At 42.8% G+C, this 21,969-nt stretch overlaps 1 protein-coding gene across 2 annotated transcripts in view; it reads right to left on the reverse strand.

Moving 5' to 3' along the window:
* Positions 1-21,969, reverse strand: part of ITGA9 (integrin subunit alpha 9) — a 348,141-nt gene that overhangs the window by 41,156 nt on the left and 285,016 nt on the right. The window contains exons 23-24 of one of the 2 annotated variants that reach the window (XR_004475769.2): positions 19,068-19,175; positions 14,492-14,660 (exon numbers count right to left, since the gene is read on the reverse strand). Coding sequence is in view for 1 of the 2 variants with exons in the window: in XM_004277914.4 (XP_004277962.1) it covers positions 19,068-19,175 (108 nt within the window). In the remaining variant the exon portion in view is untranslated. The remainder of the gene's footprint in view (positions 1-14,491; positions 14,661-19,067; positions 19,176-21,969) is intronic. The other variant, XM_004277914.4, reaches the window with a different exon arrangement.

Consider the following 21,969-nt stretch of genomic DNA (forward strand, 5'->3'; position numbering starts at 1 on the left):
GCATCAGCCTCATTCCTTAACCATATTCCAGCTGGCTGGGTTCTAGGGATGGGAAGGGTCACCAAAGTGTCCCTGGCTTGATGCTCCCTGGACATAGTACATAGGAAATAAAAGAGAAATGGAAGATTAAATTAACAGAGGAATAAACTCAGTGACAACAGTTCTGCCCAGGAGCCAATCCTTGCGTCTCCACCAACGTGGGTCTTGGGTAAAGTCTGGTCTAGAAACTATGTTTGTTGGAATGACCTGGATTAAAGGGGGGCATAGGTTCATTTTTTAATAACATGTGTTTCATGTTAACTCACATTTATCTGTTAATCGTTGACTTTCTGTTCTCTGTTACATCCCTGGGCCACTTTTCCATATCATGTGACACCGATCACAGCTGATGGCAACTGGGTAAACATGACCCGTCCCCTGACGGGTCCACCTGCTCCTCTGAATTCACACGCCCCTTGAGCTTAAAAAAACCCAGAGAATGTTTTGAATGCCTACTTTGCTAATTCAATTACCTACTGCCTACTCTTGGAACCACGGTATCTGAAGATAATAAGTTCCCTTTCTGCCACGGGAGGCTGAACGTTGACCACAATGGCTTTGCGGATATTAATTTTAGGACTCCAATGTTTGAAATAAATATAGCCCTCGTAAAAGGGTCAAGAAATGACACCAACTGGTTACTTAGGCCGATATAAGATGTTTACTACTAGAAAGAGAAATAAGAGCTACATATTTTCCATTCAGCAAAACGTAAACTGTGATAGTTTTTTTTACAGTCTTAAAGAACCCTTTTTATTATCTTTTATGTTAAATCATATTGCTATGATTTTCTTGATATTGCCGAAAGAACAGTGAAAGATGACAACATTTTAATAATAAATCCTAAGAAAAATACTTTTAGGTATCACCGTTCATTTCAAGACTGTATAATGCAGACCCAGAATAACCTAGAAGGGTTGGGTGCTCAAAGTCTCCATTTATTCACTCTGATTTCTTCAACCGCAAAGACATTATAAAAACAGTGATAACCATCTTGGGTAGTTCCTTATAATGGATATGCCCAGCTCTATGTTACCTATGTATTTGAAAGGTTGAGAACACAATTTGTGTGTGTGCACATCATTTAAAGGTAGGAGTTGTCAAAGGCATCCTTTGGTAGACCTCTCTCAAGAGTTATGAATTCTTTTGCTTTGTGAAAAGGGTCCCCTTGCTTATCAGTTTGGCAAGTTCTGATTTTCTGATATTTACTTCTGTGTGTAGCTACAGACTTCAATGTGTTCCTACAAATAGACAAAAAGGAGAAGCATTTTGATGATCACAACAATACAAGGTAAGTTAATATGAGGTTCTAGCTTTGGACAGGCCCTCCTAGCCTCACTCCGCAAATAAAGAGCTGAATTCTGGTTTTGAACTGAAATGTGTAAATGAGAGCACAGAACAGCCGTCCATAAATAAGAGCCCGTTGACAAACCTGCAGAGTTGGAAATGGAGCAGAAGGAGCAAGAAATGTAACAATGACCTAGTGCCTTTTAATTTCTAGAAAGGGAAAGACAGCAACTCAAAAAAGCCTGAAAAGACCAAAACTTCAACTCCAGATGTCCTTTCTCTTTCTAGCTGAAAAGTTATCTTCTAAATGAAAGACTTGCCTCCCCAACCCCCTTCCCCATCCCTTAAGGCCATCAACACTGGGAAAAATTGCATTTGATCTGAAAGGTCAGTGTGTTACTGAGACCAAAACTGAAACAGGAAATAAAGGGGCAAAGCCTCAAAACCAACATTCCAGAGGAAAGAGAGAGCACGATCCATCGTACAATTTTGTCCTCTGTATGAATATGCTATTATTTCATAAAAGATATCACTTCTTATCATAAAAGGCAATGATTTTTTCCCACCAGCTCTAGGGTTTGGCTAGAATAATGGTGTTCCTCCCCATCCCCCACACCCTTTTCCTCTGGGTGTCACAGGCCAACATGCTGAAAAGTCAAGAGTGCAGGCCACCACCAGGCTGCCCAGGAAAACAGCGTTCATTTACATTTTATCAGAGAAACCCAAGTCTCCCCCACCCCACCCCGGCCCCGCCCCACGAGGCCCATTTCAAAGCACAGGGATGGCCTTTTACTGGAGTTTAAGTGATACAGATGGGATGTAGTTTCAGAGAAGCAGTGACACCAAAGAATTTCCAGATGTGGTCAGATTCTCTTTAGCAAAAAAGAGAGACATAAGAATGTTATCTGAGTACTTGATGTGCATGCCAAAAATACTTTCCTTCCACAGATAATGAAACATTTTGGAAGCAGAATGGTTTGTTGATTTGAATAATAAATGAGTCAGTAGCCCTGATGTGGCACATAACACAGTCCCCGGAATTGTATTGGCTTATTTAAGCTCCGGTTCTAACTCTTGGACCCATCTTATAGTGAAGAGTGAAGCTCATACCCATCTTACGTTAAAGGATAAAGCAACACACCTATGGAATCGCTGAGTTATCTCTGCATTTATTAGATGCATCACTTTATTATTCCTCTTTTACCAAAAGGTAAATAACAGTCATTTTCTGGATGCTATGTTTCAGGTATAAGCATCTGTCTAACCTCTTACACTGGTTTTCTGAGGAGATACGCATCAGAGCAGTGAAAAGAGAATCCTAGATGTCACTCACTGAATCTAAAGCTTTATTAAGACTTCGTGAGAGTCCTGAAACATGCTTTCGGTCATATGTTTAGGAGAAGTTAAGTGGAGTTAGCACCCTGACAACTGGGGAGATAATGACTTCTCAGTATCTAACAAGGCTGAGAAAGTTCCTTTTGGTCAGAAGAGGCTTGGTGGGTCTATCAGAAAGGAGTTTTCCTGTTTTCGTGCTTCTGATACACACACAATTAGTCCTCGGCAGGTTCAATGAGAACCATGTGTTTCTGGGCAATGGCTGATGTGTTCTGTTTATCCTCAGTGAGATTTCCTGTTATCAACTTTGCTAACAACCCATCACCCCTGCAGTGACAGGGCTATGTTGCTCTTAAGGAATGAAAAAAGGAAGAAGGAAAGTAAACTGCATAACCACCAACTTCTAAGGCCCATTTGTGTTGGGAGACCAGAGAACACAGGCGCCTCAGCATCATCACGCGCATGCTGCCACAAAGCGTTAATGCTTCTAGATGTCACAGCAGCCCTGCGCACGAGCCCCGCAACCCTGATAGGTGGAGCCCTCAGCCAGTGGGGAGCTGGTCTTACTGCCTTGATTCATTCGCTCTGTCCACAAGGGCTAAAGGGCAGTCTCTGAACCACACTGTGCACGCGCAGCCCAGGCTGGAGCTCATCACCACCTTCCAGAGGGTGCAGCTCAGGTGTAAGCTTGCCCAGAAACACACATGCTTTCTCCCTCCAGCCAAACTAAAAAATTGACCCAAGAGCCCAGGAACGTAACTCTTGCTCCAGAATTCCATCAGCCATCTCCCCTAAGTGTTTGGCTTCTGTTGAGGAAAAAAAATTACAGCCCACCTAATTCTGACCCATTTCAGGACCTGATTATTCAACTCACATTCAGACATGTGCAGAAAGAAGGAAAAATTAAAAAAATGGTTTGAGGTCATCACTGAAATCAGCAGACGTGTGTGTGTGTGTGTGTGTGTGTGTGTGTGTGTGTGTGTGAGAGAGAGAGAGAGAGAGAGAGAGAGAGAGAGAGAACGTCTTCATAATATCTCTGATCAAAATTTGTGGAGTTTAAGTTTGCTCTTCAAAGCCTTCATTTCTAATAAGTGATTCAGCCCCTTATTTCAAAGTTTTACATTTTTACTTTTTCCCACATTGAAATTAAAGCAACCTCTGTTGTGGGTGAAGGGAAATTGTCAAAACATCTCTACTCAGGGATTGAAATTCAGTGCACATTTTCCGAGTTCCTGGAACGTATGAGGTGCCCATTAGATGTGCAGCAGGGTGTGTAGGTGTCTAAGGACACACCCCCTATCCTAACGTCCAGAGAAATATTTGTGATGGTGATACTGACAGAGTGGGAGTAGCCAATGCTTTCATTTATTTGAGCACATACAGCATATAGTGCATATGTGCATAGAGTCCGGGCACCAAACACTAGGGATGCACAGAAAACAAGGCAGCTGTGACCTTTACTTCCATGGTGTTTTTAGTCTTCTGGAAGGAGACAGACAATTAAAAACAGTAATTTCAGATAGTGGTGAGTGCTATGAAGAAAACAGCACACAGGGTAATGGGACAGAAAGTTGATAGGAGGTTTGCAACTTTAGCTAAGGTGGTCAGGGTAGACCTTCCTGGAAAGGTGAACTTTGGGCTCAGATCTGCATTATGAGAAGGAACCAGCCATGCAAATATTTGGGGGAAGAGTGTTCTCAGCAGAGGCAGGTGCAAAGGCCCTGAGGCAGGACGATCTGGGAAGGCATCTGGGAGGGCTTGAGGGAAGAAAGGATGTGTGAATTGGGTCTGGAGGAATGAGTGGGCTTTCCACAGCCAGAGGGAAGGGAAGGGAGAAGCATTAGTAAGGTCAGGAGGCCCAGGGAAGTGCATGGTGGGTGGGTCAGCAGCCTTCGTGGTCCAGAGTGGCTGGAAGACAGGGTCAGGGGTGAGGTTAGGGGCAGAGGAGGTTGCAGAACATGGCCTGGAAAGGTGGGAGGATCATGCAGAGTTTTGGACCTCATGGTTTTGGCCACTAAGATCTCCTTGTTGATCTTTTTACAGAGAACCTCAGGGTGTCTCTGAGAGCTACACTGGGGAATTATTAGGAGTAGAAAGCACATTTTCAAATGGTAAATCAGGTCCTCCCTGCCAGAGTAATAACCGTTTGTGATGAGGAGAGCTTGGATAAAAAGGCATAGTACTTGGGGCTCAGTTTTGTTTTGTTTAAGTAAATTTGTTTTGTTTTATTTTTGGCTGTGTTGGGTGTTTGTTGCTACGTGTGGGCTTTCTCTAGTTGCGGTGAGTGGGGGCTACTCTTCGTTGCGGCGTGCAGGCTTCTCATTGCCATGGCTTCTCTTGTTGCGGAGCATGGGCTCTAGGCACGCAGGCTTCAGTAGTTGTGGCTCGTGGGCTCTAGAGTGCAGGCTCAGTAGTTGTGGTGCCCAGGCTTAGTTGCTCCGTGGCAAGTGGGATCTTCCCGGGCCAGGGCTCGAACCCGTGTCCCCTGCATTGGCAGGCGGATTCTTAACCACTATGCCACCAGGGAGGGGCTCAGTTTTGAATTTTTATTTATTTAGATACTAAGAGAACAAAGAGAATGGCTTAGGATGGGAAAAAGAGAACTAAAGGAACTGTGATATTTTGGGGAAGAGAAGTGGGAAGAATGACTAAGTAACAGCTCAACTTCTCCACAGAGGGAGCTAGGCAACTGTTTTCCATTTTAACTCAGAAAAGGTCGGGAAATTAGAGCATGATGAACTGAAGATAGTCATAAAAAATGGGATTCAAGGCATATCAGAATGGCTTAACCTGGAGAACCTGCTGGAAGCACGGTTCTGTTGTACTGGGGAGATGTCTCACGGCAGAGGGTTGGATCCCATAGAACCCCACCCCCACCCCATCCACCCCAGGGCTGGAAATCCATCTGCCCCTATTGGAGAAGGGTTTCTTCCCCTCCCCGCTTATCTTCTCATCACATAAGCTGTATTATTAACAGTTAACTTTACATGACAGCATTTAAGTTACAGGATATCAGGGAAAAGAATGAATATCACCCAAACACTTGGCATCCTAAGGAGGGTTTCTAAGCCTTGAATTCTTGTTTGCAGGAACCTCCCAACCAGGATGAGTGGTGATTTGGTTTAGGGTGAGCCCTCGAATTTCTACAGAAAAAACAGAATGAAGGAGAGGAAGAAATTTCTACAGAAAAAACTGAGAGTGAAGGGGCTTGTGTCTCAGAAGACAAACTTACAGTTACCAAAGGGGAAAGGGGGGTAGGGGGAAGAATAAATTAGGAGGCTGGGATTAACATACATACACTACTATGTATAAAATAGATAACTAACAAGGACCTACTGTATAGCACAGGGAAGTCTACACAATATTCTGTAATAATCTATAAGGGAAAAGAATCTGAAAAAGAACATACATACATATACATATATATATATATATATATGTATATATATACGTATATATATATGAAACTGAATCCTTGTGCCGAACACCAGAAACTTACATGATATTATAAATCAACTACACTTCAATTAAAAAAAAAAAAAAGCATGTGTTCACCAAGAGGGAAAGTAGTAGACACTGGAAAAAAAAAAGTGAGTTTGCTTTGGGTTATTTGCTGGGTTGCTTTAAAGTGTCAGGCTTGGCTTATGTACAGGTTATGTCTTGGCCTCCAGCACGCCTGCTGCAGGGAGATTTCTTGTTGCAACTACCCTCCAAACATAACTAAGTCATAAAACCCAGGACCCTCCTCATGCAAAATGTGCCTTAACAGCCAGCCAGCTTCAAAAATCAGTGTTACTGTCAACTGCTGTGGCCAGCGAGATAAGTGATTCACTCTGGGAAGAGAGCTCCCCCAGAGTGAGTGCTGACGAGTACACACACAGAGACTCCTGGTTTCCAGTTTGGACTCGGACACCACCACGCAGGGGCAGCATGCGGGGTTGGAATTGCAAAGGAGAGAAACCAAGTAGCGCCAAAATCAAGGAAAGAGAATTATCAGAAAACACAGACTTGGCAAGGCCTTATGAACAAAGAAGATCACCTTACAAACTCCTGCGACAACTTGGGTCCTCCCCCACCCCAACCCTGAATGAAGGTCTCAGAAAGACCTGCTCTGACATCTCTATTTAAAATCAGAAACTTCCCCACTCTCACCCCCTTGTCTCCTTTATTTTTTTCCAAAGCATTTCGTATTATGTAATGTACTATACATTTTACTTATTACTTGCCTCTACCAGAATGTAAGCTACGCGAGGGCTGGAAATTATTATTTTTTGTCTGTTTTGTTCCCCATAGTAACCTAGTGCTTGCCATAGGGTGCATGCAAAGCATTTGCTGAATAAATGAAGGTGTGGATTAAACCACCCCCCAACCCCCCAACAGCCTTTCGTGGCAAGGACTGTCGTCACCATTTTATAGATGAGGAAAGGGAAGCTCGGAGAGAATTAAGTAACATGCTTTAGACCACAGCTTAATGTGCAAAGGAATCACTGGGGATCTTGTTAAAACACAGATTCTAATTCACCAAGTCTGGGTGGCACCTGAGATTCTACCTTTCTCCATTTCTCACTTCCCGGTGATGCTATGGCTGCTGGACAGCTACAAGTCCAGACAAAACGGTGTTATGAGGCCTTGCAGGGGCTGTACAGTTTAGTGGTCAAGAGCAGACATCAACCTAGCTATTTACTGACCCTGTGACCTTGGCCATCCCTTTTGTCTTTGCCTCTGTTTCCTCATCAAACTATCATGAATATTAAAAGAATTTGTCCAGGTAAAGTATTTAGTACAGTTCCTCATCTATAGTAAATTCTTAATAAAAACTTATTATCATTATTATTGTTGTTATTAATATTATTACTACTACTTTTTTAGCCTAAACCTAACAGCTCCTTCTCAGAATACTAATGGAGTATTATTATTTTCTACTTCACCAACATAGGAAAAGCCTACATTTAAGCTGAGAACAATGACCACTCACATCTACTATCAAAAAGTTAGAAACTTCTACTATATATACTATGTGAGAATTCTGAGGCAGGATCTGAAAAGTGGAATTGTTGGTATTCGTATTTTAAATTCTGATAGTTACTGTCAAATTGCCCTTCACACCAACAGTATTTGGGAGTGCCCATTTGCCCTCATCTTAACCAACAATGGATATTAAGAATCTTTTAAATTTTTGCCAGTTTAATGGGGGGAAAGACCTCATTTTCATTTGAGTTTGCATTGCTCTGATTACTGGTGAGGCTAATGTTTATTTGCCATTAAATTTTTTTATATGTTTGTCATTAAAATTTCTTCTGTGAATTTCCCGTTCCTATCCCTTCACCCATTTTTATAATTTTTGGCATTTTCCTTATTGATTTGTAGAAGTTATTTATATATTATTTGTCTGTGAACTATGTTGCCAGTATATTCTCCCAAATATCTTTTAGTTTTGTTTATGATGTATTTTGATCACACAAGATTTTGGTAATTGTATAGATTTAAATTTGTCAGCCTTCTCTTATGGGTTCTAGAATTTATGACTTGCTTATTAAGAAGAGCTTTCCCATCTAAAGATTATGAAAATATTCAGCACTTTCTACTAATACTTCTTCTTCTTCTTTACATATAATTTTTTCATCCATCTATTTTTTTCTAAGTGAGGTACAGGTTTTCCGTAATTTCTTCCCAAATGGATAGACAATTTTCTTCATTTATTGTGAAGGAGTTTATACACCTCGATTGTTTGGGGTGATTATTTCATCAGATATTTCTTCTGCTCCCTCTTCTCTATCCTCTCCTCTGGAACTCTAAATATGTGTATTTTGTTATGCTTTATGGTGTCCCCAGGTCTCTGAGGTTTTACTTGTTTTTCTTTACAGTTGACCCTTCTTACCCACAGGTTCTGCATCTGTGGATCCAATCAACCACAGATCGAAAATATTTGGGAAAAAAAATTCCAGAAAGTTCCAAAAAGCAAAGCTTGAATTTGTTGCCTTCCAGCAACTATTTATGTAGCATTTACATTGTATTTACAACTATTTATTACATAGCATTTACTTTGTATTAGTTATTATAAATAACCTAGAGATTATTTAAAGAATATGGTAGGAAGTGTGTAGGTTATAGGCAAATACTATGCCATTTTATATAAGGGACTTGAGCATCCACAGAGTTTGGTATCCATAGGGCAGTCCTGGAATCAATCCTCCACAGATACTGAGGGATGGCTGTATTCTCTTTTCTTTCAGTTCTTTTTTGGTTTTGCTTGTTTGTTTACTGACTTGCCAGGACTATTCTGTGGAGCCTGTTTCTCATGAAGTGTGTAGCCTCTAATGTCTCTGCTCAGTAGTTTTTTCTACACTTGTTTTTATTTTTATTTTTATTTTTTTGCGGTACGCGGGCCTCTCACTGTTGTGGCCTCTCCGATTGCGGAGCACAGGCTCCGGACGCGCAGGCTCAGAGGCCATGGCTCACGGGCCCAGCCGCTCTGCGGCATGTGGGATCTTCCCAGACCGGGGCACGAACCCATGTCCCCTGCATCGGCAGGCGGACTCTCAACCACTGTGCCACCAGGGAAGCCCTACACTTGTTTTTATTTTTAAACCTGGTTTCCTAGAGGTTGTCCTGGATCAGTATAGCTTAATGATCAGTCAATGTTTGGTCAGAGGCTGCACAGAAATACCTTGATCCAGTAAGGCTTCCACCCTTAGCCGATAGACCTGTGTGTGGCTTGGGGAATGCATTCAAAGGTCAGGCAGTTTATAAGTGTGCCCAAGCTTTTACTTGTGGCATTCACAAAGCCTCATATTGAGTCAATTGATTCTCTTGGATTTTCTAGGGAGACAATAACGTTGTTTGCAATAGGGATACTTTGGTTTCTTTCTTGACAATAAAGGTTATTCATTTCTTTTTATTCCTATAACATCCAACACTGCTAAACTGGAGAGACAAAAGCAGGAACTCATGCCTCCACTCCACAGGTGGGACAGCTCCTAATGTTCCAGCATCAGGTTGGAGTTTTCTATAGGTTCTGACAGGGGACCTTTGTCAAGCTGAGGAAGTTCCCTTCCATGCCTTCCTTACTAGAAGTTAAAAAAAAAAAAAAGTGGATGTTAAATTTAATTTTTGACTTTTTAGAAGCCCTCATCAAGACAACCATCTGGTTACATCATCTTTCATCCCTTAACTATTAATAGAATGAATAATGTTAATTTCTTTATGGAGAATCAACCTAGCATTCCTGGATTACATCCTTCTTTACTCAGGATAGATTCTTCTAAAAGGAATTGATTTGCAAACATTTATTTAGAATTTTTGTATCTGTTTTCAAAGTGAGTTGGCCTGCAGTTTCCTTTCTTGTGTTGGTGCCCATTCTCCATTTCTAGTTTTGGAATAATGGTTATGTTAGTATTCTAGAATGAGCTGTTCCATCTTTTTCTACTCTCTCGAACAGCTTATATAACAAAGAAACTATCTGTTCCTCGAAAGCTTGGTAGAGCTTACCTAAATAGCTACCTGGGTCTTGTGCTTTTTCAAGGCACAAGTCTTTGACTACACTTCATTTTTCTTTAATTATATAAGTTTCAGGTGTACAGCATTATAATCTGATGTCTGTATACTACTCATATTTTTTCCTGAGGTAATTGGTCTAGTTGGATTTTTTACCTCATTACACTTCTTTTAGGCTTTTTATATTTGTGGGCATTATATTGTGAAAATAATATCTTATAATTTAAAAATCTTCTCCATGTGAGTGTAGTTCTTTGATCATTTCTAGGGTTGTTTTTTGGCATTACCACTCTTTTTCATTTCCTGATCAAATCTGCTGTAGGTTCATCTATTTTACTGGACAAAAAAAAGCCCCCGTTTTTAGTTTTATTGATGTAGGATACTTTTGATCTTTTTCCATTTCACGACTTTTGCTTTATCTTCAATGATATCTTCACTTTACTTTCTTATAGTTGAATTTATTTTATTGTCATTTTACTAGCTCTTCCTGTCAATTTAGGTCACTTATTTTCAGTCTTTCCTGTTTTCTGTATATGAGTAGTGACATTTTCTTCTGTGTGGGTTTTGTCTACAACCATTAGTTTTGATATGAACAAGCTTTCACTGTCTTTCATTTCTAATTTGTTTATCCCTTCCTCTTTGATTTCTTTTTTATCTAAAAAGTAAATTAAGATGGTGTTTAAAAATTCCCAAGTAGTTCTGTTTTTGGTTGGTTGTTTGGCTAAACTTTTGTTGTCAACTTCCAAGTTTATTGCATTGTGGTCTGAGAATGTGGCTTGTATTACTTTTACTTTTGAAATTCTATTGGGATTTGCTTTTGTGGTGCAATACGTGGGTAATTTGTGAATGTTCACATATGTTTGAAAAGAATGTGCATTCCCTTATTTACATACTAGGAACTCTACTAATTGCTCCATATACATTAACTTCTTCCATCCTCACCATGTGAAGTAGATAGTCCATTTCACAGGAGGAAAATAAGCTTGGAGAATTTAGGTGACTTCCTCAAGGTTACCAAAAGCTGGTAAGCAGGCAAATACTAATGAAACCCAGACATTCTGACTCATTTTGGTTTTTCTCTCTCTAAGAGATCACAATTGTTAGCTGCATTATTCAAATACTCATGATTTTTGAGGAAAGTGTATTAAATTTTCCTGCAGTAACTGTGAATGTGTAAATTTCTCCTTGTTTTTCTGTCAGGTATTACTTTATATGTTTTTTATAGCTATGTGATTGGTTATGTAAAAATTCATTTATATTACAAATAATCATTGGATTGTATCTTTTTAATTTTTTTTTTTTTTGCGGTACGCGGGCCTCTCACTGTTGTGGCCTCTCCCGTTGCGGAGCACAGGCTCCGGACACTCAGGCTCAGTGGCCATGGCTCACGGGCCCAGCCACTCCACGGCATGTGGGATCTTCCTGGACCGGGGCACGAATCCGTGTCCCCTGCATCGGCAGGCGGACTCTCAACCACTGCACCACCAGGGAAGCCCTGGATTGTATCTTTAATCATTCTGGAATACATTTTTGGGCCCTGTTTAACAATTTTTTGCTTCAATTCTATTTTGTTTGTTATTAATATTCTTATGCCTGTTTTCTTTTTGTTAGCATTTGCCTTATTTTTTTTTGAATGCCTTACATTATGGGTCATTTTTAAAGGTGTGTCTCTTACAAGTAACTTATGCCTGGGTCAAAAAAAACCCACATCTGAAAGTCTGTCTTTCACTAAGGCATTTAATTCATTCTCAGTTATTCTGATTATTGATATATTTGGATTTATTCTTGTCATCTCATATACATATACATGTAAAAATTTTGTTTCTCCTTCACCTGCTTATTCATGAGTTCTTTCTTTTTAAGTGCTTCTTATTCTTTAGTGGTTTGGATGTCCTACATTGCTTTTATTCTTCTAAGTTGCCATTAAAATTTTTGCATGTTTAAACTTTACTTTTATCAAAGCCTTGAGTTAATTGGTACACAAACTTTTCCCCCAAACAAGACAAGAATCTTGGCTTGCTTTCACTTCCATCTTGCCAGCCTCCTAACTCTTATATTGAGAGCATTTGGATCTTCATTCCAGATTGTTAAAAGTTTAACTGGCCTTTTTTGGGTCTTTTTGTACTACATTCTTGAGAAATCCCTCAAGTTTCCAGTCCACTACTTTACTCTTTTATATCCATTCTACTACACAGCTAATATACTAAGGTTTTTATTCGAATGATCAAAATTTTAAATTTACAAAACTCTTGTTTATTCTATTTCATGCGAATACTGTCTTTTTGCATCTCTCTGAAGACATCAGTCTTGTTCATCCTAAAATCTTCTTCTGTTTGCCTCGTTAATATACCCTCTGGTGTTAGTAATTCTTTTGATAGCAGTTGGTGCCTCACTGTCCTGGGGTAGATGCTAAGTGGGTGATTGTTGGTGGTCTGCTCATCTTCTGTCTGTTCTGTTGACTGAGTCTGCCTCTGGTGACTGGGGAGTGGGCAGTGCGCCCAGGAGGGGTGTGCACAGTAGTACAGGGGGAAGTAGATCTGACTACAAACCCAGCTCTATTACTTACTAGCTGTGTGATGTTGGGCAAGTCTTTGAGTTCTGGTTCCTTAACTTGGGATAATGACCTTACCTTATGGAGCTGCTGTGTGGATTAAATTTAACAGCACATAAAAAAAGCCACTAAAGCCTCAGGACAGCACTAAGTGGTATTCATTTTTTGTCAGTTATTCAGGAGAAATTTTTTCACTCTTTAGCCTTTGATCAAATGTGATCAATTTGATGGTCCCAACACCGCTTTCATTAAGCAGATCTGTCTTCCCCAGATCATCCTTGGGGAAAACAATTCAGTCCTCCATTTCTAAGTTTAAGCTACTGTGTGGTCACTGATATATCAGGTGCATCTTTTCTTCATAGGGATATGGAGATCCTCATCACAAATTAATTAAGGTTCCAGTATCAACTGACTCATTTTGGCAGAAATTAGATCATGGGCATCCCTGTCTGGTGCACACGCACTGGCAGGGGGGAGGGGGGAGGTTACAATTTACTAAGATATAAGTCTTGCTACCAACTTGGATATTCTAATGAATACTGGTATTGATATTATATTGATATCAATATCCTAATGGTACCCTATGGCAAAGTTATTGATGTGTCTCCTTGGAATATTATCCTTCATTCCCACCCAATTTTACTTCCTGGAAATCATGTCAGTTCTTTAGAATCACTGCCCAATAGTAGGGACAGAACAAACCAGAGAGGTAAGCCTTTTCAGATAGTTTTGCAGAAGGAAGAAAGAAGGGTATGGTATTCATTTCATGTTTCTTCTAGATTACTTTTAGAGTTTTTTCAAAGACCCAGGACTTTCACCTGGAATAAAGTTCCAGCCCTTCGCTCTCTGTAAGTCATTTATGACTTTTTTCTTCCTGCATATTATTAGAAGCCAAACCCCTAAGACTCCTTCTCCAGTGTCAGAAAGTTGCTCACAGACAGGTTTTCAGTGTCAACACCTGAAGCTTGAGCCCTGAGACAACCTCCCATCCTTTCCCCTGAACCTTCATCCCCTGTGAGTAAACTTAAGTTTGGAGCAGGATCCCACCCAAGTTCAAAAGGTCTTGCCTTCATGAGCCATAAAGCTTGACACATGTGCTACCTTGGCCCTCTCTTAGGCCTGCCTGTGCTCAGGGTCTCTGCTAAAAGGCCCATCTCTGCAGCAGGCCCACAACAAAGTGAGGTCGTTACATTTTCCAGGCAGGTTCCTATCAAGCTGTGTGAGAGAAGCTGTATCCTCAATCCAAACAGGAACCTTCTCTCAGAAGCAAGTGACTATGGCTTGTCTCACACGGGTAGTCAGGCCCACAGAAGCCACTCTCCCCTGCAGCAGCCTGATCATTTGCCGGCAACGTCTACGACGTGTGCTTAGCCTTGGGGAGCAGGGCGCCTGGCCTTCCCTAATCCTAAGTCAAGAGAAATGAAGGTGCGGGTCCATGAGCAAACACAGATGATACACCTCAGAAGGAATGATGCACCCCAGAACCTCATCAACTGTCACGGGAAATGACAGTGGTTTAGCACTCCCTGTCACACTGCCAAGAAATCCATTTGCTGTACGCCCTGCAGAAGGCGCAGAGAACAGTCACCTATAAGAGGTGGGCAGAGAGAATGGAGAACCAGGTAGGGCCTCCACTGTACTCCTACACATGCTGACCACTCCCTCTGTCTGGAATGATCTCATCACGTGTTCTCCTGGTGAACATCTACACATCCCCTAAGCCCTGACTCCAAAAGCCTGCTTTGTGAAGCATTTGCTGTCCCCTCCCCAGGGTGGGGTCCATACCTCTGTACATCCCTGGGTCTGGGTGTGCCTCCATGACTGCATTTGGTACATGGCACTGCAATTACATTTCACAGATCTGCCTCCTGCTAGACTGAATTTCTGCCAGTGTTGCATGATTTATTCCTCTTAGTAGAGCCTGGAACGTCATTGGTGCTTTCTCTGCCAGTGTCTGCAGAATAAATCAAGGATGATCTAGCACTTGTGATGATTTTTATTTTATTTATTTATCTTCATCACTTCAACTATCAACATGCACTGTACCTCTTGGGGAAATGTCTACTCTGCTATAACTTAGTTATTCATCTTTATTTTATTTATTTATTTATTTTTCGGCCACACTGCGCGGCATGTGGGATCTTAGTTCCCCAACTAGGGATCGAACTCGGGCCCCCTGCAGTGGAAGTGCGGAGTCTTAACCACTGGCCTGCCAGGGAAGTCCCTGTGATGATTCTTATTTTAGATGGGCCGGAGAAGTCTGTCATTCTTCCCCTCTCTCACTCTCTCTGTTATTTTCATGGTCCTCCCTACTAGGCCTCCTGATGGTCTCTAGGGTCATGGTGGCCTGCCCATGCTTTGGCTGTGCTGTGGGGAGTCGAGCGTCCCCACAGGACTCGGCACAACCCCAGTGGGTGGCAGGCAATGGAAACTGCAGGTCGTTCCTCAGGCCACCACCAAGGCTGTTTCTAAATAAAACACAAGCAGGGTGGTGGGGCTCGGAACACTTGCTCTAAGGGAAGGAGATCAGGAACCTCAGCTGGGTGAACATAGAAAGGAGTCTCACTGCACTAGGCTTCCTATACTAATCTCTCCCACGTAAGCAAAGACACTCTCCACTCACAGGCAGCTTGACCTCAAAAAACACTTCAGGAGAACAAAAGACTCTCTGGTGAAATGTAGAGGCAGGCCTGTCCTGTCCAGGGACCCTGGCTGCAGCCCCTGATACTTCTGAATGAATTCTGAACCAACAGTTAGAAAACTGTGTTGCAGAGTCGGGGCCTTAGGTGGGGTGATAGCTCAGACCCGTGGGGTCAGCCAGTATGCCCACCCTCAGCAATCTATACAGATGATGGATACCACGGGCACTGTTGAAGGGAGAGAAACAATCTGAGGGTCCCGTGGTGTGTGGGGAGGGATGCCAGATACGTCCTCTCTCAATGTCTGCTCTCTGCTCCTGGGCTTCAGCTGGCTGAGGAGGTAGCTGGCTCCTGGCTGCCCAGGGGCCTATCCAAGACTAGGGGATGGTGGTGGCTGAGGTATGGGGGGATGCCACCAGGCCTTAGGGGCCCCTCCTAGTGTAATACAAGGAAGGAGTACTGGTTTCTCCTAATAGGAGTGAGTCTGACTTGCACCAAACCACCTAAATACCCAGAACAAGAGCCCCACTCTATTCAAAGTCCCAAAAGGCCAGAGTGGAGGACGTTACGAGCTGTATGACCTGCCCCAGTAGGCATTCTCGGGCGCTGCTGAGCAAGGGAGGGGCCAAGGCTGGGAACCTGGCTGAGCTGCAGGACGCCCTTGCTCTCAGCCCTGTGGGCTTTAGGGTAGAGGGTGTACTGCCCACCAGCCTCTGAAACAGTACCTGGGACTCTTTCCTCATCACTGCATCCATCATGCACTGGCTTTTACATTTCTAGTCTCATCATCATTCTGGTCTCCAGTGATGACTGTCCATGAGAACACAGTGCTTCACTACTTGCTTAGTGAGAATTTGCCAGTGAGTTTGATTTTCCATACCACACAAACGCCAAGGGCCTCAACACGGGCTGGAGTATCCAAGCAAAGGCTTGGCTGTCCTTGAGAATTCTGTTACATACTTTTGAAAATTCTCAGTACCGTATTGAAAATCCAAAGGGTCTGCTTCTGAGAACTCAGAGAACGGAATGCAGGCAGCTCACAGCACTTGGGTTTTCAAGAGTCCACTCAGCTGGATGATCAGTCAGGCAGTTCTGCATATCGTCAGAAAAACCATTTCTCATGCCTTCCCGCCAAGCCAGCTATTTATAAACACGTCCCAAAGTCCTTTCGAGTGGCTCCTGCTCGGTCGGATGATCAGTAAAGAGAAAAGGGGGTGGACTTCGTGCTGAGATACTTCCAGAATCTGAGTGACTTACATTTCCTGTTTTGTTCAATAAATAATTTTGTCCATGGGGGAGCATTTTTCTCTACAACATTATAGATGTTTATGTGAACGGCTCATAGAACATGCTCTGTGAGGAAAGCATCCCTAGCTGTGGGGACAAGGTGGAGTGGCTGGTGAGATGAACATTATGTAAGGAGGCAGATGGGAGCATGTGGGTGGCAGGAACCTCACGCTAAGCTCAAACCGTGGTAGCTGTAGGTGCAGAACACCAGGGGCTTTTCTACCGCTGTTTCAGCAGAGCGCCCAGGCACGGACACTTTGTGGAGCAGGAATGGAATACCGTGAGCAGTGGGGACGGCCAAGCAGGCAAGCCAGGAGGGGCACATATTCTGCGTTCAACATCTCCCATGGTCCAGGGTTTCAGCCCACGTGACCCAAGAAGATAGCAATGCAGGAGACCATCATCGCCATCACATGATGCTTTCTGAGCCTCCTGTGGGCTCAGATGTGTCACATGCCATGGGTCTTGCTGCCCTGATTTTCAAGCTATCCATGGAGAGGCTGTCCCTTTGTCTGGCTAGCTGTCCCTCACGTGCCTGTGCAAAAGGAACAAGTCAGTGGTGCCCTCAACGTGGACCACACTCCCTCTCCTTATGTAGTGACTCTCAACCATCAAGCACCCTCCCTCCCAGGAGGGGTCACCCTCACGCCCAGCCACTCCAGACTCTCAGGCACACTGAGGCGATTTATATCAGCATGAAACTTTTCCTGAATTCATGTAGAAAGAGTAAACGACTCTTTCTTTTGTTTTATACTGTGGGTTTTTTCTTTCAGTCCAATATCAAATATTGATTGAGCATATAATATATGCCAAGCATTGCATATAGGAGGCCCTGGAAATACAGTAGTGAGCAGACAGAAATCCCCATCCTTATACTGTATGGGGCCAGGAGGAGGCAGATAATCTGGTCAAATAGGGAAATACATGGTATGTCAGCTGGTGATGAGGGTGATGGTGAAACACAAGCAGGAAAAGGGGATGAGGGGTGCTGGGACAAAGGCTGTTCAGGGAGGGCCTCTCTGAGGAGGTGATATCTGAGTAAGCACTGGGAGGATGTGAGGGCGGAGGTCACGTGGCTCTCTGGGGGAGGGCGTGCTGGGTAGAGGGAAGATCCAGTGTAAAATTCAGGAGGTGGGAGAGTATCTGCCATGCTCTAGGGCCAGCAAGGAGGCAGGATGACTGCAGTAGAGAGAGTGGCAAAGAGGAGGAGGAGGAGGAGAGGTCAGAGAGGGGCAAGAGACAGGCTGTGAGGCTGGCTGAGGTGCTGGAAGAATCTGTGGGGTAAGTGAGCCACTGGAGGGTTTTGAGCAGAGGATGACATGACCTGACTTAGATTTTGGAAGGCTGGCTCTGCCACTGCGGCAAGAACAGATGGCAGGGATGCCAAAGCAGGAGCAGGGACCCGAGTGAGGGGGCCACTGCAATAACCCAGATGACAGATGACAGTGCCTTGGGCCAGGGTGCTGGCAGTAGAAGGGTCAAATGCGGTAATATTCTGATTTGTTGAGAGGGCAGAGACATCAGATTTTCTGACAGATCAGATGTGAACTGTGGGGAAAAGGCGTCAAGGGTGACTCAAGCAATTGGAAGGACTTAGTAGCTGTTTGCTGAGATGCAGAAGGTCATGGGGGGAAGCAGGTTTGAAGGGATACTGTTGAGAGTTCAGCTGTGCAGAAGACTGAGATTCCTGTTAGGCATCCAGGGAGAGATGGCCTGAAGGTAGTTAACTGTCAAAGTCTGGGATTCATGGGAGAGATCTGGGCTAGAGAGAAAAACATCTGGTGTCATCAGCACAGACTGAATATAAAGCCATGAGTCTGGGGGAGATCTCTAAGATTAAGGATGGTAAAAAGGAGACCCTGGGCCCTGTAGAAGTTGGGGAGATGAGGAGAAAACCAGTGACAAAGGAGAAGCCAAGGGAATGTGATGTCCTAGAAGCCAAGGAGGTAGGCAGAACGATCATATCCTAGTTGAGAGAAAATCATCTACAGCTGACTTAGGATCACGTTGAATGGCATATTCTGCACATGACCTTGAGTTTCAACCTATACTTCTGTCTTATGAACGAATCCTTCACCCTCCAGGCATCAGTGGCCCTATGAGAATCTTTATGAGTGCTGGGGATCTTCCCCTTAGAAAAACACATTCAGATACGCACAAGACTACAGACAGTTGCTGGCGGTTCCCAGAGCCAGTAAAGTCCATCCCAGAAGTCAGGTTCATAACTGACGCTTGCCCATCCCCAAAGAGGTCTTCTCATGGCATGAACCAAGCTGTCTCAATGTAGAAATCCAGGTGTTGCAGGTCTCCTGGCTTCTCCAGGTATGTTTCCAAAGGTAGAATGAGTTAACCTTTCTGGGCTCTTGGGTGGAATACAAAATGTGAATGGGCTGGCTTGAGCCTGAAAGCAAGTGTGAAAACAAATGAGAACTCACCACCATCTCCTGCACATGAAACATCTCAGCTCCTCCAGGTGACAGACGACTGGGGAAAGAGATGCTGACAGATGACCCAGGAAGGGTGCTTGGCCCAGTGTTATAGACCTGTGGGTATGAGACACACATGGCAAGTTTTAATAGAAATAGAGATCTTCATTTCACGTCCTGCAATATATACTCTAAAATCCTTTGAAATGATACACAGAGATACAGAAGGATACAGAAGCTCATGACTTGAAGTGAAGTGAAATATCAAATGAGAGATTTCAATGAAATAGAAATTTTTCAAATATGCATTTAACATCCCCAAACCTTCAAATTACCTTCTTTCCCTTTAGCATTTTCTTGTATTCTTCCAGCTAAAAATTATATTTCTTTTTACACACCTGGAAATTTACTCATAGACTATTACACTTGGTGAGGATTCAGGAATAATCTAGACTAGTATTTCTGAAACTTTAACACATATCAGAACAATCAGATGGGCTTGTCAAAACATAGACTGGGGCAAGGTCATGTCCAGAGTTTCTGCAGTTGTAGGTCTGGTTGGGAGGGGGTGGGTGGAGGCTAAAGGATTTGTATTTCTAATGAGTTCCCAGGAGATGCTGATGTTGCTGGCCCAGGAAACATACTTTGAGAACCACTTATCTGGTCCAATGCCTTTCCTTTTACAGTTTGAGGTAACTGAGACCCTCAAAGAAAAAGTGGGTTGTCCCCAAACCAAATGACCTAACTTACAGAAAGGGCTGTTGTACTATACTATCTAGCTGGTTTGGTTTCTCTATAACTTACAGCTTATCACTTGCTAATACTGTTTGATGACACCTGTGCACCTCTTTTCTGTCCCAGCATTTGGTCCTGTAAACTTTACCCCTCTCATTCCCACCACAGTCCTCCTTATTTTCTGTTTCCAGCAGCCCATTATCTCCTGAGAAATGAGAGAAAAGATGGCGGCCACAAAAAGACCGATACAGGAAAGGAGATGGAGCAAAGGCTGAACATGAAACTGAAGGAAGAAACGGAAGATGAAGGAGAGTAAAAGAGATGGGTAGATGTGTAGAGATAGAAAGCAGATTAGTGGTTGCCTAGGGCTGGGGGGAAGGGGGAATGAGAAGTGTGGCAGGCAGAAGAATGGCTTCCCAAAGATGTCCATGTCCTAATCCGTGGAAACTGACTATATTACATGGCAAGGGGGATTTCAGGTTGCTAGTCAGCTGACTTTAAAATCGAGAGATGATCTTGGATTATCCAGGTGGGTGCAATGTAATGGCAAGCGTCCTTATATAGGGAAGTGGGAGACAGAGTCAGAATCAGGGAGATGTATTGTGAAAGAGATCCAACTGGCCATTGTTGGCTTTGAAGATGAAAGGGGCCATGAGCCAAAGAATGCAGCAGCCTCTAGAAGCTGGAAAAGGTAAGAAAACAGATTCTTCCCTAGAACCTCCAGAAAGGAACGCAGCCCTGCTGACACCTTGCTTTTAGCCCAATGAAACCTTTTCAGACTTCTGTCCTCCAGAACTGTAAGATAATAAATTTGGCATAAAGTTCACAGTAATTTGTTACAGCAGCAATAGGAGACTAATACAGGGAATGACTACTAATGGGTATGGAGTTTCTTTTTGGGTGATGAAAATGTTCTAAAATTAGATTATGGTGACAGCTGCACAATTCTGTATAAACAGAATTGTGGAAAAAGTCATTGCATTGCGCACTTTAAACAGGTAAACTCTAAGGTATGTGTCTCAAAGATGTTATTTTTTAAAATTAATTTTTATTGGAGTACGGTTGCTTTACAATGTTGTCTTAGCCTCCGCTGCACAACAAAATGAATCAGCCATACACATACAGATGACCCCTCCCTTTTGGACTTCCCTCCCATTTAGGTTACCACAGTGCATTAGGTAGAGTTCCCTGTGCTATACAGTAGGTTCCCATCAATTGTCTATTTTATACATAGTATCAATAATGTATATGAGACATTATTTAAAAAAAAAAAAAAGATGGGTAGAGCAGGAGAGAGGAAGAAATGAAACACTGCTTGGTGGCCTGGGGACTAAAGAGAGAATTCAGGGATTCAGGGCATCTCTGAAGCTGAGGTCAGAAGGGCAGAGCCAGGAGACGGGTTGGACAAGTCACCGGGTCTTCACACTTGACAGAACGTATAAGGATCTAGCTCCAGCAAGCTCTTCCCTAGAAAAGCATGTTTTCGTTTTTTGCAATAGTGAGATCTGCTTCAGAGAACAGACACAAAAAATGGTTGAGTGGATGAGCAGTTGTTGGCAACTCTTAATTCAGAAAGAACACAATTCACCCATAACAACAACCCTAAGGCACAAGAAAAGGAAGGAATTTCCAACCATGATGGAAATAGCTAATTTGAAGTGAAACGTGAGAGCACAGAATTGAAGAGAAACCTATTGACCTGTCTGGGAAATTCCAATTAAAGCACAAGTGGGGGGAAGAAAAGAAGATGATGATTTTGTTTTGCATGATTTCACCCATCAAAACCAGATGGATGGGAGAGCTTATATTACCTTATTTATTTTTAACAAATGTCTTAACGTCTGACTCTCTGCAAATGTTCTTGTGTAACATCTGTATTATTTTTCATCATTTTTCAGGTGAGGGAAATGACTGATGATGCAAAAAAAACCCAAACAGCCAACTATCAATGGTCAACAAATTATTACATCTCTGTTAAGAAAACTCTGATGAAACTTTGAAACCAGGTCCAAGACTAATATCTCTGCCTTTCTCCCATCAGCATTTGCAGTGGAGTCTTTAAACAATGACGCAGCTTGTTGAATATTAGCTTTGAAAAGACACAGAAAAAATATCTTTATATGGAAAGACTTGTGCTTTTCTTCAGGAAGGATGTTGCCAGCATAAGGAAACAGAA

This window comes from Orcinus orca, chromosome 10, assembly GCF_937001465.1.
Source record: "Orcinus orca chromosome 10, mOrcOrc1.1, whole genome shotgun sequence".
In the NCBI taxonomy this organism is placed as follows: domain Eukaryota; kingdom Metazoa; phylum Chordata; class Mammalia; order Artiodactyla; family Delphinidae; genus Orcinus; species Orcinus orca.